Source organism: Elephantulus edwardii, unplaced genomic scaffold, assembly GCF_000299155.1.
Source record: "Elephantulus edwardii isolate Elephantulus edwardi_28Jun2011 unplaced genomic scaffold, EleEdw1.0 scaffold00214, whole genome shotgun sequence".
NCBI classification, from domain to species: Eukaryota; Metazoa; Chordata; class Mammalia; order Macroscelidea; family Macroscelididae; genus Elephantulus; species Elephantulus edwardii.
Window position 1 is genome coordinate 192668 of NW_006399964.1, and position 20499 is coordinate 213166.

The 20499-nt window shown below is 39.9% G+C and overlaps 1 protein-coding gene across 1 annotated transcript in view; it reads left to right on the forward strand.

Annotated features, from left to right (window-relative positions):
• The window catches only part of EFCAB2 (EF-hand calcium binding domain 2), a 110211-nt gene that overhangs the window by 52837 nt on the left and 36875 nt on the right, over nucleotides 1-20499 (forward strand). The window contains exon 3 of the mRNA XM_006897755.1: nucleotides 10962-11034. Coding sequence (XP_006897817.1) covers nucleotides 10962-11034 — 73 coding nt within the window. The remainder of the gene's footprint in view (nucleotides 1-10961; nucleotides 11035-20499) is intronic.

Consider the following 20499-nt stretch of genomic DNA (forward strand, 5'->3'; position numbering starts at 1 on the left):
ATAATTTATATAAAATAAATTCTATAAATTTAGGATTACAAATTATAGAAACAAAAAAGACTTAAAATTATCTACTTCATAATTACTACATTTAATCTTATTCATGATGATTTTTGTCTAGTACATGTTTGGTGGCAATACCATTTACTCCATGCTGTTGAATTATCATTTCTTACTGACTTTATAGGATGGCGTAGAACTTCTCCACAGGATATCTAAGTTAAATATTTTTTTTGAAGGCAGACTGCCACATCTTTCTCCCGGGGAGTGGACTGGTAGGTTTGAATCAACAGTGTTTCGGTTAACAATTATGTGCTTAAGCAGTTTACCACAAGGGCCCCTGGGAAATACCATGTCGTGATGTGGTACTGGACAGCCCTTCCTAACTAACTCCGTATTGAGTGACTTGACATTGAAAGTTAGTAGCTTGAAAGTGGCCTTTAGTAGAAGCATTTCCACAGTGGAGATGAACAAAGACTGTAATCAGAACGCTTTTTTGCCACCTGAAGAAGCATTTGATAACTAGTATATTGCTGTGAAAGCTGGACAATGAATAAGGACTTCTGAAGAAGATTAGAAGTCTCTGAATTATAGTGTTAGGGGGAACACTGAATTTACCACACACTGCCAGAAGAATGAACAAATCTGTCTGGGAAGAAGTACAGCTGGAAATGAGGATGGTAAGACTTTGCCTCATGTACTTTGGACATGTTATCAGAAAGGATCAGTTCCTGAAGGAGAATACCATGTAAAGCAGTTGATGCTGTTAGGTGCCATCAAGTCAAGACTCAAAACAATCCTACAAACAACAGATCTGAACCCTGTCCTGTCCTGTGCCATCCTCATCATTTCTAATTTGTTGTTGTTATGTGCTGTTGAGTCACCTGCTACCCATAACAACAGTATGTACAACAGTTCTGAAGCCTGCCCTGTCCTGAGCCAGTCTGACTCTGACACACCTACCCCCATTACACCAGTTACTGTATCAATCCATCTCATCCGGAGTTTTCCTCTCCTGCGCTGTCCCTCCACTCCTCCAAGCATGCTGTCCTTCTCCAAGGACCCTCCAGGCCACGTACCCAAAGTATGTGAGATGGAGCTTCAAAATCCTATCCTCCAAGGAGAAATTTGTTTTCACCTTCTCCAAGATAGACCTGTTTGTTTTCTTGGAAGTCCATGGTGTGTTCAAGATTCTTCTCCAGCACCACAACTCATGTTTTGTCATCCTTAATCATTGTACAGCACTCTGATACATAGCACATGATTGTAAAGACCATGGCCTGGATGAGGTGCACCTTAGTCACTAGACTGACATTGTTGCTTCTCAGTACGTCTCAGTACTTTGGAGAAGTCCCTCACTTGACTTGTGTTGTGAGTTATCTCACTGAAGATCCTCCTTACTTTTGCTGACCCTCTACCTTTCCAAGTATGATGCCCCTTTCTGCCAGCATGCCCAAAGTATGTGAGACAAAGTTTTGCCCTCCTTGCCTCTAAGGAGCAGTCTGTCTGTATTTTCTCTAAGATGTAGCTGTTTGTTCTTTGGCAGTCATGAGATCTTCAGTACTCATTTCCAGCACCACAGCTTAAAGGGATCAATACTTCTTCTGTCATCCTTGTTCATTGTCCAGCTCTCAGATGCATAGCAGGTGATGAAAAAGACCATAGCTTCCCAAGTACTGATCAACAAATGAATGCACAGAAAAACTATAATACATCTACACAATGGAATCCTAGTCAGCATTGAAAAACAATGAAATAGTAAAACATTACACAACATGAGAGAGCCTTGAGGATATTATGGTAAATTAAATATTTCAGTCACAAAAGGATAAATACTTCATAACACCACTGTTATAAAATAAGTCAGACATGAAGGGGTTGGGGCGCAGTTGGGGGAAGCATGGATAGATAATGAACACTGCCTTAGAACAGATGAGGGAAAGAACTGACTGAAAGGAATATTGATTGTAATATATATAATAGTTAGATTATGCATTATATGAATGAGAACAATCTGGAACAAGAAGTGCATTATGGGATGGCCTGGGGGAGGAGTGAAAGAGGGAGAGGAGGAAATGTGCAACAATGAATAAAAAAGAAACAAAATAAGATCATGGCTTGAATTAGGCACACCTTGCTCTTTAAACTGACATCATTGCTCTTGATTATAGACTTCTCAGTACAATACATCTCCTGATTTCCTGACTGCTGATATCAAGGTTATTGATTATGGATGCACAATTGTTGACGATTTCAATCTTTTCTCCATCTATAGTTGTGTTGATTATTGGCTCGGTGAGGATTTTTGTCTTTTTGATGCTGAGATGCAATCCATGTTTAAGACTGCAAGCACCTCAGTTCCTTCTTGCTTTCAGCAAGCAAGATTGTGTCATCTGCATAACGCACATTATTGATCAGGCTTCCTCCAATTCTAGTGCCACATTCTTTGTCATAGAGTCCAGCTTTTTGAATGACTTTCTAAGCATAAAAATTGAATAGATGTAGAGAAAGGATACAGCCCTGGTGCTTTGTTGAGTTTTAGTCATGCAGTGTGCCATTACTCAATTCAGACAGCAGCATCTTGGTCTAGATATAGATTTCATATGAACACAAGTATACTGACTAGGATTCCCGTTCTTCTCAATGTTAGTCATATTTTGTTATAGTCCATACAGTCAAATAAAACATAAATAGACATTCTTCTGGTATTCTCTGCTTTTAGCCAAGATCCTTCTGACATCAGCAGTCATATCCCTGGTGCCATGGCTTCTTCTAAACCCAGCTTGAACATCTGGCATTTTTCTATCTATATGCTATTCTAGCTGTTTTTGGAGGCTCTTCAGCAATATTTTGCTTGCATGTGTTATTATTGATATTGTTTGATAATTTCCACCTTCTATTGGATCTCCTTTCTTGGGGAAACATGGGTCTCTTCCAGTCAGCTGGTCATTTTACTAGCTTTCCTCTAGTTTTCTAGGCATTGACTAGTGAGCCCATCTAGGGTTGCATTAAAGAAGAGGAAGCCCCTCATGAGGGGGATTGCTGCACTGAGCTCAGGTTGATGACGGTGGTCAGGGTGGTGCAGCACTGGGCCGTGTTTTGCTCTGTTTGGCTTAAGTCACTATGAGTTGGGAGTGACTTGATGGCACACAGCAATAACAATATCCATGCACAAACGAGTTTATGACTTTTCTTACTAGTCTTTTCTAAAATCTGACTTTAAATTATAAATTATACATTTTTTCTAAATAAAGTTCTCATCTCCTACAGTAGCTTCAGTAGGTTCTTCTAATTGTTGTTTTAGAAGTTGCTCTAATAATCTTTAAATAGTTACTTTTTTAATCAAATTATTTTAAAGTGTTAAAAATCCACTACTGTCCAGTTGGTTATGACTCTAAGGCCATAAATCTTTAGAGAATCAGACAGTCATATTTTTCTCCGCTGGCGTGACTGCTGGGTTCCAAACACCAACCTTTTCGTTACCCACAATGGGTTCTTTAACTGTATCACCAGGACTCCTTGCAGAGGTTCCTGCAGAAGAGTTTTTAATCAATTAATTGGACTCTAAATCTCATTTAATAGAAATAAAAGAGGTCAAGCAACTTCAATATTATATGTGTAACTCTATTAAATAACTTTTAATTTCACATTTTTTTCACTTTCTAATTCCTTAGTGGGTTGTTGTTTTTTTTTCATTGTTGAGTATGAAGGTTCTATTTCCTATCTCTTGAAACAATTTTAGTATTTAATATTTCACCCTTTTCAGTATGAGCATCCATTTTCCTTCTCAGTTATCTCCCTTTCTAGACCATTTTGTTTTTCTTAAATTGAATGGCCTGATATTTTATTTTCCAGGCCTCCATTCTTTTCCTATTCCTCCCCTTAGCTAAGATTGGACCATGAGCAACATAGTGTCCTCCAGAATGGCCGGGATCCAGCTCCATCCACTTGCCATCTGGACTTCTTCAGGGCCCAGCTGGCCCCTTCTGCTGCTTTCCTATGTTCTTGGCACCCGAATGACGAGAGTAGCTCATAGGATCATGTCTGTGCTTCTCGTCTTGTATCCAGGATATGAGAAGACAAGGGAAGCTCTGAGTCTTCTGGTTTCTGTTACAATTTCCTTTTACGGTTATTTCAGAAACATTACGCGGCAGCCTCCTATGCAGTGATTAAGTCCTTGGTTGTTCACTGAAAGTTTGATACTTTGAACTCACCAGTCATGCTGAGGGAGAAGAATGAGATCATTTGCTTCCGTAATGATTTATGGCCTTGGGAGCTCAATGGGGCAGTTCCACTCTGTCCAGCATGGGTACCATCAGTTGGAATCAACTCAACAACTGTGGGTTTCATTTTTTGTTTATGTAGGAACTAGGAGTTGTCTTGAAGTTATCATCTGTCTTACATATTTTGAGGAAAGAATCAGTGGGTATTCATCATGTCCTCCACCCTATGCATTTGCTTCTGCATTTGTTCCCTTCTCATTCTTCTTTACATAAATTACTTCATTATGCAGTGGAGCCAACTAACTGACATTGAAAAGGTACAGGCCTACGTGTGACCAGTCAGCTGGGAAGTGGTGTGCTCGTCTTCAAACACTGGTCCTTTGCTGCTGATTATTGGAGCCCAATGCTCAACAAGAGTCAGTCACCAAAACCAACGCTTGTCAACATCCTAGATAGTACAGTGGTACCGACCTTATTGTTTAGCTTAGTCTTTCCTATATACTTGCTTTTACCTGTGAGGAATGGTAGACCAGGATCCAGTCTCATCTCCACATTTACTTCATGACACAGAATAATGTAGACCTATCCAGACAGACTGTATCCTTTCTCCATACCTATTCAAGCTGTATTCTGAGCAAATCACTCAAGAGGCTGGACTTTATGAACAAGAGTGTGGCATCAGGATTAGAGGAAGACTTATCAACAACCTATGTTTTACAGATGACACAGTCTTGCCATTGAAAGTGAGGAGGACTTAAAATGCTTGCTGCAGAAAATCAAAGACTACAGCCTATAATATGGATTACATCTCAACATGAAGAAGACAAAAATCCTCACCAAGTGAGGATTTATATAGGCATATATCATGATAAATGGAGAGAAGCTTGAAGTTGTCAATGATTTCATCTTGCTTGGACCCACAGTCAACATCCTTGGCTCCAGAAGTTAAGCCTTAGAAAAAAAATTTTGCTGTTAAAGATCTATCTGAGGTGTAGAGCAGTGAAGTCAATTTAAAAACCAAGATGCATCTGATCCAAAGCATGGTCTTTTTAATTACTTGTTATGTATTTGAAAGTTGGATGATTACTAAGGAAGCCAGAAGAAGACTTGAGTTGTGTGTGTTGTTGGAGAAGAGTGCTGAATATTTGATGGCTGCTGAAAAAATGAACAAACGATTATATCTTGGTGAAAGTGCAGCCAGATTACTCCTTGGAGGCAAGGATAGGAAAGCTTTGTCTCACGTATTTTGGGCATGTTGGTTGGAGGAGGCAGTCCTTGGAACAAGGTATCATGTTTGGAAGGGTAGAGGGTCAGTGAAGGAGAAGAAGACCCTCAACAAAATAGATTGACAGAATGGCTGTAACAATGGGCTCAAGTATATCAGAGATGTCGAGGATGGCACAGGACAGGGCCACTGTTCATTGGGTCAGTCAACTCGATGACACCTAATGACAGCAACAAAGTGTGGTCAGGTTTCTAGTTTTAACTCTAGTCAAGACATTCTTCTATGTCTAACTGAATTTTCCAGTGATATTTATGGGACACAGGAGAGTATAGTGATTCTAGGCTAGGTGTGTTTGAATCCCATTTCTACCATATTAATGCTATGTTGTTGTTATTAAGTGCCATTGCATCAAGTACAACTCATAGTAACCCTTTGAACAACAGATCCGATTGTTCATCTGAAGATAATGTTCTCATATCTGTACAGATCATGGTGTGAAAGAGATGTGGGGGGAGGGGAGACTAGTGTTCCTCAGTGTCTTTGAGAAGTTGTCCATTCCTAAACCAGGAAATAGATTTTTTTTGCCTTTCTCACATTTCGAAAGACTTTGTTTCTCTTATCACTCTCATTTTCTACTTATCTCCCTTGCCATCCTTCTCTATAGCGCTTACCAAGATTTTTCTAGTCCTAAAGAAGTCATGGGTTGACCTGGTCACTACACCAATGGGCTCAAGTGTATCAGAGATGATGTGGAAGGTATAGGGTAGGACAGGGCTCAGGTTTGTTGTTCAAAGGGTCAACTTGATGGCACCTAACAATGGCATCAGTAACAACAGCAGCAAAGATAGGGGGGTAGGGAGGAAAATGTGCAATAGTGAATTAATAGAAATCCAGGTTTTCTGTAAACTGTCATTAAGATATCAATTAAAATCAAATAAAAAGCAAAGAAGCTGTGTTCTTTCTAATCACCTGCTGTGCATCTGAGAGGTGGACAGTGAATAAGAATGATGAAAGAAGAATTGATGCATTTGAGTTATGGTGTTGGGAAATCAGCTATCAAGGTAATGTTGGCTATTAGTTTTGTTTTATATGTTGTTGTTGTTTTGTACCATAGAGTCAGGACCAACCAATAGCTGACCCTTCAGTGGGTTTTTGGAGGCAGTTAATCACACAGGAGAAGACTGATCATCCTTCTCCTGTGGAGTAGCTGGTGGCCTCGAACTGTGTGCCTTGGGGATTGTAGTGCAGCTTCTTGCCACTAGGCCACCAGAACTTGATTTATATACTTTCCTCTATTCTTATTCTGAAGCATTTACTGCAGAAGGTAAAAAACTGCAGTATTCAATATGGATTGAAGCTCAGCATCCAGAAAACAAAGATTCTCACCACTGTGCTAATTGGTGAAGAGTCTCTGTGAGTGGTAGTTGACTCAATGGTACATAACAACAACAATAACAATTTCCATTCTCATTTTGTTGATCATTTTAATCAGGAAGAGTGTTATTGTTGAACACTGTCAAATGCCTTTTCTCATACTGATTTTTTTTAATATTTTTTAAACTTTTATACTAGTTTACATACAAAGTTCATATACATTGTTTTTCACCCAGGATCTTTGCCCTTTTGTTTACACATCCTTTCTTTCACCCATCAAATTGTGTGACTCTATGATGAAGTTCTCCCTTCTTTGGATCCTCATAATCATTCTACAATAATGGTCTTATACAGTATGTGTCCTTATGAGATTGAATTACTTAGCATAATGCACTGATTGTTTTCTTTATGTTGAACTATCCTTGCATACCTGATTTGAATCCCAGTTGATCATGTTATATTACTTTTTTAAAAATAGATTTTTTTAAGGATTTTGTTGAAGATTTTATTGTCTGTGTTTGTGAGGAATTTTGATCTGTAATTTTCTTGTTTAATAGTGTCTTCTACCTGGTTTTGGTACCAGAGTTACACTTGTTTCATAAGATGATTCGGGGAATGTTCCATCTTTTTCTATATTCAGAAATAGTATATGTAGCACTGGTAACTGTTCTTCTATGAATCGTCAGTAGAATTTGCAGGTGAAGCTGTCAGGGACAGGGCCTTTTTTGGTTGGGAGTTTTCCCTGACCTGTTTCATTTCTTCTTTTGTGATGGGTCTATTCAGATGTTTGTCTTTTACCTGTGTTAGTTCAAGTAGGCAGTAAGTTTCTAAAAATGTTCTCATTTCCTCTAGATTTTAACATTTTTTTGGAATGGAGTTCCTCATTACCATTATTTCTGTTTCAGCTGGTTCTTTTGTGGCATCACCCATTGCATTTCTTATTCACATTGTGTGTTTTTGTCTTCCTTTGTTAGGTTTGCTAGTGGCTTGTCAATTTTATTAATCATTTCTGAGAAACCAATTCCTGGTCTTTTATATTGTTTGCTTTTGTTTTCTATTTCATTTATTTCGGATCTAAATGTGGAACAAATCATTCGAGAAACTGAGCTTTATGAGGAGGACTGTGGTATCAGGATTGGAGGAAGGCTCATCAACAATCTGCGTTATGCAGATGACACAACCCTGCTTGCTGAAACTGAGGAGGACCTGAAGCACTTGCTGCAGAGGGTCAAGGACTGCACCTTCAATATGGATTGAAGCGCAACATCAAGAAAACAAAGATTCTCACTACTGGGCCAGTTAGCAGCACCATGATAGATGGAGAAGAGATTGAGGCTGTTAACAGTTATAGCTTGCTTGGCTCCACAGTCAACACTCTTGACACCAACAGCCAGGAAATAAGAAGACGAATTGTATTGGGAAGAGTACTAAAAAGCAATGATGTAATTCTAGAGACTAAGGTGTGCCTAATCCAGGCCATGGACTTCACAATTACATGCAATGCTTCAGGGAGCTGGACAATGACTAAGGATGACAAAAGAAGAATTGATGCCTTCAAGTTGTGGTGCTGGAGAAGAGTCTTGAACATACCATGGACTGCCAAGAACACAAATAAGTCTATTGTGGAGAGGGTGAAACCAAGTTTCTCTTTGGAGGCTAGGATTTTTGAAGCTTCATCTCACATACTTTGGACATGTGTCCAAGAGGGACCTATTTCTTGCAGGACATCATTCTTAGAAGGGTGGAAGGACAGCGCAAGAGAGGAAGACCCTGGTTGTGATGGATTGATACACTGATTGGGATAATGGGGGTAGGTGTGTCAGAATCAGTGAGACTGGCTCAGGAATGGGCAGGCTTCAGAGCTGCTGTTCATAGGGTTGCTATGGGTCGGAGGCAACTTGACGGCACATAACAACAACAGCAATGCATTTGTTTATTGCTGTAAATTAATTGTTGAGTACTTTTGCTGTGTTCCAAGTATTTTGGTATGTTTTGTAGCTAGTCTTCATCAAGTTAAGAAAATTTCCCCTTGGTTTCTAGTTTGCTGAGTGTATTTACTATGAAAGGTTGTTTAATTTTGTCAAATACTTTTTCTCTATTAATATATGAATTTTCTTTCTTAGCCTGTTCATATCTGAGGTTACATTAATTGATTCTGAATATTTCAATTATAGAACTTTACTTAGTTTGAGCAAAAATATTTCCTGACTTAGTCAATATCTCCCTTGGAGAGGGATATTATGCTGGGGAGGGTAGAGAGACAACACAAGAGAGAAAGACCCTCGATGAGATGGATTAATTCAGTGACTGGGGTTATGGGAGTAAGTGTGCTGGAGACAATGAGATTGGCACAGGATCGAGCAGGGTTTAGGGCTGTTGTATTTAAGGTCGCTATTGAGTCTCAGGTGACTCGATGGCATATAACAACAACAGCAAAGTAACCGCATACAGATTTTGTAATAACAGTTATACTTTTCTTAGATTATCTGTAGTGTTGAATTACATTATTATGGAGAGGACGACATGGGTAAATCATGCTTATTGAGTGGCTGTCCTCCTGACAGCTGTGCTTTGCATTCATGATGCTGTGTTTTTGTTAGTTGCCTTCACACCCCCTCCAATTCACAGTGATCCTGTTCATAGCACAACAATCCTTGGCTGAGTCTGTGTCATCCTCGTAATCTCTGCTGTGCTGAAGCCCATTGTTGCAAGCATAGCTCATATTTATTTAACCTATGTCATGTCACAGTTCTGTGCTTTGAGGTAGATATTGTTGATAAGGAATAAGCTCATTTGAAGAAGAATTTATGCCTTCAAATTGTGTTTGTGAAGAAAATGAAATAAACTGTGAACTGCCAAATCTGTTTTGGGATTGCAGCCAGAGTGCTCCTTTGAAAAAGAAAAAGCCGAGTCTCTTGTACTCTGGCGTTTTATGAGGGACTTCACCGTGGAGAAGAACATCATGATTAGTGAAGTAGAGACTCAGAGAAAAAGACTCCAGAGAGATGAATCCACAGAGTGGCTGCTGCCGTAGGCTGGATGACAAGGATCAGGCAGGTTGTGCTCTTTAGTACATGGGCTAGAGGACTCAGAACTGATTCAGTGGCCCTATGAACATCTTCTTTACAGACCAGGAGACTTTGTGTACAGAGATCAGGTAACCATCCCAGCAAGCACCCTGCAGAGGTTGAAGTTAGATCCTAGCAGTCTGTTACTCACTGCCATGTATTTAACACTTTGTGGCACACTTTTTTTTACAGAGGTTTTGGATTTCCATTCATTCATTGCCGCAATTTTCTCCCTGCCCACCCCTCCCCACCAGCTCGCTTCCCCCTCCGAAGAGAAAAAAAAATTCCTTCATTAGTATACAATTTTAAATTGACGACCATGCTTAGAAACAAATTTTTCCTTCTTCTTACTCCCCCCTCCCCTCTCCCTCCTGCTTTCCCTCCCCTCCCCTGCCCCCTCCCTTGCCCCTCCATTATCATAATTTGCAACAACATGTTAATGCTCTGCCACTAATGTAGGGAGTTCTGGTCACCTCATTGTAAGGAGTTGTGTTAGCATCAGGAGGTTCAAAACTACCAGCTGCTTTGCAGGAGAAAGATGGGCAGTTTCCTCCTGTGCTTCTGAAAACCGGGTGGAGGGTCCACTATGAGTTGATTCCAGTTTGACAGCTGTGAGTGAGTGAGCGAACACTAATGTAAACTTCACCATGAAAGTGCAATTGAGGTTCAAAAGAGTTAAGAAACACTGAAAATCCAGTAGGAAGGTGCTGACATTCTTCTTACTATTATTTCCTCCCATCCCCCATTTTCTTCAGTTGAACTTTTAAATTTTAGCCCAGGTACAGTTTGGCATTTTTTTCTTTCTTTCTCCTGGATATACATTTCTTTTTCTAGAACTTTAAAATTTAGGTCCAGGCAAGGCTTGAACTTTTATGAAGACATTTCTCGCCCCCACCCCGGTTCATTTGCATATCTCTTCTTTTTCTCAGAAAATGCCATTTGTAATTATGAAAATGATTATTGAGTACCTTTGTTTGCTAAGTTATATATGCTTTGAAATATTTCAGATATATCTCTTCTTGCCTTTTTTAGAGCTTATGTTCTATTTTATTGACTGCTTTTCCCCCCCAGGGAGATTGGAACAATTATCAGGTCTTTAGGATGCTGCCCCAGTGAAGGAGAGCTGCACGACTTCATTGCAGAGGTAAGCAGGCCTGGGAACAGTTCACTCATCATTTATTTAGGCATTGATTCAAAGGGCCTTTGGAGAAAATTCTTACCTGAAGCTAAAAATGTCCTAAACTTCTAAATGTGCTCATTTAAAAGCTATGCAAATTAGTCAGCCAACAACACCTAAAAGAGTTAGATCAGACCTTGAAGAAATAACTATGATCAAGTAACATAACGGAGAAAGTAAAGACGGTGCTTTAGGGGTTATTTTATCTTTCAGATTAATGTTTTGTTAGGTACCTTACAACTACAGACCTGAACCCTGTCCTATCCTGAGTCCTGTCCTGTGCCATTCTCACAATCTCTGACACACTTAAGTCCATTGCTGCAGTCACTGTATCAGTTCACCAAGTTGAGGGTGATCTTTCATATTAGTTGATGAAAGTTCAGTAGACATAAAGGATTCATCATATGCAGAAACAAAATTGACAGATGGAGGGAAAAGAGGGGACTGATAGATGAGTTCAGAGAGGTTAAAAAAAGAAATAGAGGGCAAGAGAATTTGTTTTTATTTGGAGACACTTAAGAAATGGCATATGACCATTGATATGGTTTTTTCTTTTGGAGTATTTTCAAATCACAAATTCTGATGGTAAAGTTGTTCTAGTTTGTATGACAGGATGAAATATATTCTTTGTAAAAGAATCCAAATAATATAAAGTAGTAAGAATTTACTTGATTTTGATGAGACACTAGAATTTTAAATTGTATTTTAAATGATTACTTGTGTCTAGTGTAGGTGAATCCTTGGGGGATTGTTTCTTAAAGCAACAGCAGTGGGCAGTGTAAGTTCAGAGAGCAGGAGGCCTCGTGTGGCTGCCCAGAAAGGCTGCTGCAGTTCAAGTGTGACTTTGAGTTTAACAAAGTGGAGGCCTTCCGGGGAGAAGGCTGCCTGGATAACCCCCAGGAGAGACACCTTGTCAGAATTCCTGATATCTAGGCGTGTGGTTTCTGGGCAAAGCCAGGGATTAATAGACAGAATAAGGAAAAATCTAAAGGTGTGGACATCTTCCCACCTCTTTGCACTCTGCATTCCTAATACCTAACACTGGCCAGCGAGGTGGTCCAAAGAAGATGGAGGGAATACACAGACTCACTGAACGAAAAAGAATTGACCAACACTGCAATATTTCAGAAACTACTATATAATCAAGAGCCAATGAGAAGGAAGGAAGAAATTCATGCTGCACTAAAGGCATTGGCAAAAAATAAGACCCCAGGAATCGATGGGATGCCAATTGAAATGCTCCAGATGACAGATGCAGCCCTGGATGTACTCACCAGTCTATGCCAGAAAATTTGGGGGACAGACAGCTGCCTGGCTGACTAACAGGAAGCAGTGTTCCCATTCCCAAGAAGGTTATTCAACAGAATGTGGACATTATCAGACAGTATTGCTAGTGTCAGATGGATATTGTCTGAAAGCAGAGAGTACCAGAGGAATGTCTGTGTTTTATTGACTGTGCAAAGGCATTTGACTGTGTGGATCACAACAAACTGTGGCTGACTCTGAGAAGAATGGGAATCCCAGAACACTTGATCGTGCTAATGCAAAACGTATACTTGGACACGGAGGCAACCAACAGAGCAAGGAAACACTACATTGTTCAAAATCAGGAGGGGTGTATGCCAGGGATGTGTATCTCCATACCTTTTCAATCATATACAGAACAGATTATCTGTAAGGCTGGGCTCTATGAAGAGAAATGTGGCATCAGGATTGGAGGTAGACTCAATCAACAACCTGCATTATGCAGATGACACAACCCTGCTTGCTGAAACTGAGGAGGACCTGAGGCGCTTGCTGCAAAAGGTCAGAACTGCAGCCTTCAATATGGATTAAAGCTCAACATCAAGAAAACAAAGATTCTCACCACTGGAATGACTGGCAACATCATAATGGATGGTGAAGAGATTGAGATTGTTAACAGCTTTACTGTACTTGGCTCCACAATCAACATTCTTGGTACCAGCAGCCAGGAAACAAAAAGATGAATTGAATTGGGAAAGTCTGCTGTCAGAGATTTCTCCAAATTACTTAAGAGTAACGATGTAATTCTGGAGACTAAGGTATGCCTGATCCAGGCCATGGTGTTTGCAGTTATTTGCTATACATCAGAAAACTGGACAATGACTAGGGATGATAGGAGAATTAATGCCTTTGAGCTGTGGTGCTGGAGAAGAGTATTGAGGGTACCATGGACTGCTAGGAGAACAAACAGGTTTGTCCTAGAGAAGGTGAGATCAGGCTGCTGCTTGGAGGCAAGGATTCTGAAGCTTTGTTTGACATATTTTTGACATGTCACAAGGCTAGACCAGTCCTCGGAGAGGGATGTCATGCTTGGGAGGGTCGAGGGACAGCGCAGGAGAGGAAGACACTTGATGAGATGGATTAATTCAGTGTCTGGGGTAATGAGGGTAAGTGTGTCAAAGACAATAAGATTAGCACAGGACAGAGCAGGGTTTAGGGCTGTGGTGTCTATGGTTGCTATGAATCGAAGGTGACTCAATGGCACGTAACACAACAACAACATTAATATCACATGCAAGCAGAATACTGCTGAGCATCATTTAAAAAAAGATAGAACCAATACATAGACAAGTAACCTCTAGAACTTTGAATAGGATTTAAGGAAGCCATGGTACCAGGGATATCACTGATGAAGTTAGATAGGTCTTGACTGAAAGCAAAGAATACCAGGAAAATGCCTGTTTGTGCTTTATTGACCATGCAAAGGCATTTATCTGTGTGGATTATTAACAAGTTATGGCTAGCATTTAGTAGACTGGGAACCCCAGAGCACTTAACTGCTTGTGCAGATCTATCCCATAGAGCAGGAGGCTGTTGTCCAGATAGAGCAAGGGAACATTGAATTTTTAAAATTAGGAAAGATAAAAAACAAAAAAATTAGGAAAGGTGTCTCAGGATTACATCCCTTCTCCATACCCGTTTAATCTGTATGTTGTTGTTGTTGTTATGTGCCGTCGAGTCGTTTGCGACTCATAGTGACCCTATGCACAACAGCCCTAAACCGTGCTCTATTCTGTGCCAATCTCACTGCCTCTGACACACCCATCCCTAGTACCCCAGTCACTGAATCAATCCACCTCATAGAGGGTCTTCCCCTCCTGCGCTGTCCCTCTACTCTGCCCAGCATGATGTCCCTCTCCAAAGACCTGTCTCTCCTTACAACATGTCCAAAGTATGTCAGACGAAGCCCCAGAATCCTTGCCTCCAAGGAGCAGCCTGGTTTAACCCTCTCTAGGATGAATCTGTTTGTTTTCTTGGCAGTCTTATTACAGAAGCTGGGCTCTATAAAGAAAAATGTGGCTTTTGTTATGCGGACAACACAACCTTACTTGCAGAAAGTATGGAGAACTTGATGCACTTGCTGTAGAAGGTTGAACACTGCAGTCTTCAATATGGATTGCATCTCAGTGTTAGGAAAACAAAAATCTTCACCACTAAACTGATAGGCAACATCATGATGAGCAGAGAAAGGAATGAGACTGTCAACTATTTCATCTTATGTGGATCCACAATGACTATACTTGGTACTACCAGTGAGGAGATCAGGAGGTGTATTGCATTGGCAAAATCTGTAGTCAGGGACCTCTCCAAACTATTGAGGAGCAATTATATAAGTTTGGGGACTAAGATGTGCCTCATTTAGGCAATGGTCTTTTCAGTCAATTGTTATGCATCTGAGAGCTGGACAATGACTAAAGATGACAGAAGAATTGATACTTTTGATATGTGTGGTGTCGGAGGAGGTTGCTGAATATCCCATGCACAAGCAGATACGTCCTGGAGAAGGTGCAGTCAGAGTGCTTCTTGGAGGCAATGATGATGAAGCTTTGTCTCATGTACTTTGGACATGTTGCTAGGGAAGGTTATTCCTTGGGAAGGTACATCATGCTTGGGAAGGTGAAGGGGCAGCGAAGGAAAGGAAGAACCTCAGTGATTTAGGTTGACACAGTGACTGCAGCAAAGGGCCCGAGTGTGTCAGCGATTGTGAGGATGGTGCAGGATGCGACAGGGTTCAGATCAGCTGTTCACAGGGTTGCTGTGAGTCCTACTCGAGTTGGCTGCACCTAGCAACAACAGTAGTTGCTTTACCAGCTTGTGTTAGCATTGATGAAAAACAAAAACAAAAACAAAAAACCAAACAACCCTGTGAATGTGGGCAAGTTGCTTAACTTCTGAAAGTTGTGTGTCTCCAAAGTTTCATCTGTCATACTTTGGGCATGTTGCTAGGAAAAGCTATTTCTTGTAGAGAGACATCATGTTTGTGAAGTTGGAGGGATAGTGAAAGACAGGAAGCCCCTCAGCCAGGTGGATTGACACAAGTAACTGCAGCAATCGGCTTAAGTGTGCCAGAGAGTGTGAGAATGGCACAGGATAGAACAGGTTCAGATCTGCTATTCATAGGGTCACTATGAGTTGTGCTTCACTCAGTGACACCAACAATGACTACAATGCTATCTACTTCAATATTTGTTTCAAAGATTCGTAAAGTAATGTATAGGAAGATACAGTTTGAAAGCTGAAACCCTATACATAAAGTTAAGGAATGGAAGATTAAAAAGATGAATCTGTTGCCCAGGTATCATCTTGAGAGTCCTAGAAGGCAGTACTAACATCTCATGTAGCACATTACTATACTTAAGTAAGGTGTCTAAATTAGAAGAATCTGCTATATTTTTCATTTGATTGTTAAGTAAAGCTATTTTTATTAAAGGTAGGGAAAATTCTATTTTTTCAGAATTAGTTTTCACATAGAAAAAATGCTGCTTAAAATGTTTACGAGTAAAATGAGAATTGGTGTTTATTGGCAGAGTTAGAATTAGTGTGAGAAAGTGGAGGTCAGCAGTGTGAAGAGATGTGAACTGGCAGATAAATTTCTAGGGAAATAGTGATTACTGCGTATGGTTCACTATAGAAGTGGAACAATAATTAAAAATACCTTCGAAGAACAGAAAGATAAAATCTTTAGAGCCTAATCCCTCTATAGTAAGGTAGTTTCTGTCTGTAGTTTTTAATAGCAGAGAGTAGCCTTCAGCACAGGTCCAGCCCACTGTTTTGTAAATATAGTAAAGTGTTATTGAAGCACAGGTAGACTACACATTGCCTGTGGTTGTTTTCTCTCTGTAGAACGAAAGCTGAGTAGCTTTGACAGCGACCATATGGCGTGGAGAGCTTACAGTATTTACCATCTGTCCCTTTACAGTTTGCCAGCCCTGGAAGGTTAGCAGATCTGGGTTCAGATCCCACTGTGTGATCTTTGGTGAGCCACTTAAATCTTCCAAAGCTTGGGTCCACAGCGCAAAGGAAATTTCAAATCAAAGTGTTGTTGTGAGAAAGGTATTTCATTACTGAGGACCCAGCTGAGTCAGCACACTTGGGTCTGTGTGCTTTGCAGGATGCTGAGACTCAAAGTTTCATTTTGTTTTTATTCTTTTCTTGGGTACCTTTGTTCAGTCTTTGAAAATGACAGATATTTAGAATAGTTATGGACCAATAGAGATCACAGAGTTGACTACAGCAATGCAAAAGATATATTCAGATGAACTTCTGGTGATAGGCTTTAAAAAGCTCTTGCGTATACCCACCTTTAATAAAGTTTCCCAAAGAAGTAGAGGGAAGGCATAAGTAGATAAGTTATCACAGTGGGGAAAACCCCCAAAAATCTGTTACAGTAAATGCCCAAGGTAGGTGTTGATTGTTAAGTGCTCGCTAATATGTGTTTTTAAAAACCAGACTTTTAAAATATGTACATTTTTGTGGTTTTAGTGGAGCCTGAGGTAGTGCTAACCAAAAGGCTGATAGCTTGAATCCATCAGCAGCTCTGCAGAGAAAGATACATAGTCTCCTCCAATAGAGATTTATAGCCTCAGGAACCCAGTGAAGGGTCACGTTCGTCTGAAGCAACTTGACAGCAGTGCGTGCTGGCTTATATGCTTTAAAATTGCTCTATAAAAAGTGGAAAGTTGCTCACAGTTCTCTAGTTGATACCTACTTGAGTTTTAGTGCACATATACATGCCTTTCTTCAATTTTATAACTTTCATCTGTTAGATTCCAGAAGATCCATTTTGAAGTGTGATATTTCTTGTACAATTTTTACTAGCTAAATTGAGGTATGATTCATATATCATATAATTTACCCATTTAAAGTGTACAGTTCAATGGTTTTATATTTACATATGTACAGTAATCACAATTTTAAAACATTTCATTACCTCAGAAATAAATAAACCCCATACATTTTAGCTGGCACCCTTTGGCTCCCTCTATTCTGGTCCTAAACAACGACTAATCTACTTTCTCTCCATGTTGTTGTTGTTAAGTGCCATCGTGCCACAGGCGACTCCTAGCGACCCTATGAAGGAGAGTCCTCGACGCCTGGGTGCCTTTCATCCTCTCTCCAGGTTCATAGGGTTTCCGGAGGCAAGCTATTATGGAAATGGATGCTGCTCCTGCTTCCAAGCTTGTTTTAATCGGGGAGCTCCACCCCACTCTCTGTTCCCATTGGGTAGCCAACCATTAACGCATTTGACACATCAGTGTCACAGTAATCTATAATCTACTTTTTCTCCATACACCCACTAAAACCTACTGTGACCCTCTGTCAGGTTTCTGAGGTTGTGAATATTTACAGGATGAAACAGACCAGTTGGTGGTTTTGAACTGCCGACCTTTTGCTTAACTGTACAACAGGCAAAGTACTACACCTCCAGAGCATATTTTCTCTCTATATAAATGGCTCCATTCTTATATGAGTGAAAGTACATAGACTGGCTGATTTCACTAAGTGTAGTGCTTTTAAGGCTCATCCACATTGCTACATGTAGCTGATACTTAATTTCTTTAGAATGGCTAAAAAATATTCCATTGCATGAGTAATACCACACTTCATTTACTTATTTCTCTGTTGATAAGCATTTAGGTTATTCCTGCCTTTTAATTATTGTGAATAGTCCTGCTGTAAACATTTGTGTATATCTATTTCTCACTTAGCAGCTATCACATTATCCAACATTTCACATTTACATCATACTAAAAAAATAAAACCATTTATTTGGTGCATTAACAACATCTTTTTGACAGTAAAGGACACTGAGGTGCTAGGTGAGAGAATGCAGGCTTTGATTGTTAAAGTCATGTGTCGATGTGTCTGGGCTGTGATTGCGTGTGATTTGGCAGTTATTGAACGATGTCATTTGACAGTTGTGAAATGATCTCATTTGGCAGTTATGGAAAGATGTCTTTTGGCATTTATGGAATAATATCATTTGGCAATAATGTAATTTTTAAAAAATAATGTAATTTAAAAAATTGTATATTAGTTTCTGCAATCAAACCCATGTAGATAAAACCTTACATATTTAATACAGTGCAGTACACCTCTATCAATGGAGAAAAATTAATTTTAACATTTCTAGACAAATATAGCTGCTAATTTCTGTACAGTGCCAACTCAACATGGTACAACTGTGATACTTTTTCCAAAGTTGACAGCACAGCTGAAGTTTCCAAAAACTCAAATTATATATATGTGTATGTGTACACACACACACACACACACACCCTTTTGTAGTGTGTTCTGCATCAAGAGCAGCAACACCTTTTCCAGGTTCTGCAGTCATTGGAGAATAGAGACATCCAGCACATTCCATTTAAAAAAGTACAAAACAAACCTCAGAAAGCAACAAAGTACTGTTACTGTGGTGGTACGTGGCACCATTTTTTTGTTTTTAACTTCTTAATCATTCTCTGCAAAGAAAACGTTCTAGAAGAACATCATTAAAGAAAACAGTTCTAATATGGCATGGACACTATTTCACATCATAAAGCAGATGTAAGATATTTTACTTTCACAGAGATATGGTACAGGACATCCTACATCTATTCTACAGGATACAATGAAAAAGGCATTATTTGAGACTTGATCCTGCTTTTCTCGCAGAGGGCCCATAGTCTGGTGTGACACAGCTCTGGTACAGAAATGCACCGTTTTAGCTAGGATTTCCTTTCATTAGTGGCACAGTTCTAAGTACTCATTGAACACCAGCTAAAAGCTGTGTTTTTTAAAAAAATTTTTTAGTCCTTTTATTGCATACAACAATGATATATAAACTCGCAAGTTAACATGTATTAACCCTGCTATATGCAAGCACAGTGTCAAGAATTGTAAGCAGCTTACCTAGTCTAATTCTCATTTCAACCTGCATTACAAAGAATACTACTAATATCATTAAATAACATTGAGGAGTTAGTAAAGTACAGAGACATAAGATCTCACACAGATGGAATAAAGAGTCAGACAGACATAGGCAGTCTGATTCCAGAGTCTATGCACATCTCACTGGTTATCCTTTTGTTTTTTACAATAATGGACTTAACACAGTATTTGTTCTTATGCACCAGAATTAGTTCATTCAGCATAGTGCTCTCTAGTCTCTTCCAAGTTACATAGTATTTTTAAAAATCATTCCAGAACTGCCACCCAACCAGATATATGCACACCCATGTTTATTGTGGCTTTGTTCACAATAGCAAAGAACTGGAAACAACCCAAGTGCCCATCAACAAATGAATGATAGAGAAGCTGAGGTATATTTACACAATGGAATACTACGCTGCATTGAAAAACAAAGAACTCATGCAATATTCAACAAAAATGGGTGACCCTGGAGGACATTATGCTGAGTGAAGTATCTCAGACACAAAAGGACAAATACTACATAGTGCCACTGTTGTAAAGTGGGTCTGGCATCGGAGTTGAAGGAAAACTAAGAGGGGATAAATAATGTATACTGCATTGAAACAGATGAGGGAGAGAACTGTTTATAAAGAATATATGATCAGGTATTATTATCATGACAAGAATCTACACTGAAAGCTGCATAGTGGAGTGGACTGGGAGCGGGGAGGGGGCATTGTATAACAATGAAAGAATTTTTTGTTTTTAAAAAATCCCCAACAACCCTTTTTGTCGTAACGCTGCTGGAAATCGTCTGCTTCACCATGAAGCTGACCATCTCTTTCCCAGCCACTGGCTGCCAAAAACTCATTGAGGTGGACGATGAACGCAAACTTAGTGCATTTTATGAGAAACAAATGGCCACAGAAGTTGCTGCTGACTCTCTCGATGACGAGTGGAAGGGGTATGTTGTCCGAATCAGCGGTGGAAACGACAAGCAAAGTTTCCCCATGAAGCAGGATGTCTTGACCCAGTTCGCCTGCTGCTGAGTAAGGGGCACTCTTGTTACAGACCACGGAGAAACTGGAAAGAGGAAGTGCAAATCTGTCCGGGTTTGCATTGTGGATGCCAATCTGAGTGTTCTCAACTTGGTCATTGTCAAGAAAGGGGAAAAGGATATACTGACTGATACCACTGTGCCACGTCGCCTGGGGCCCAAGAGAGCCAGCAGAA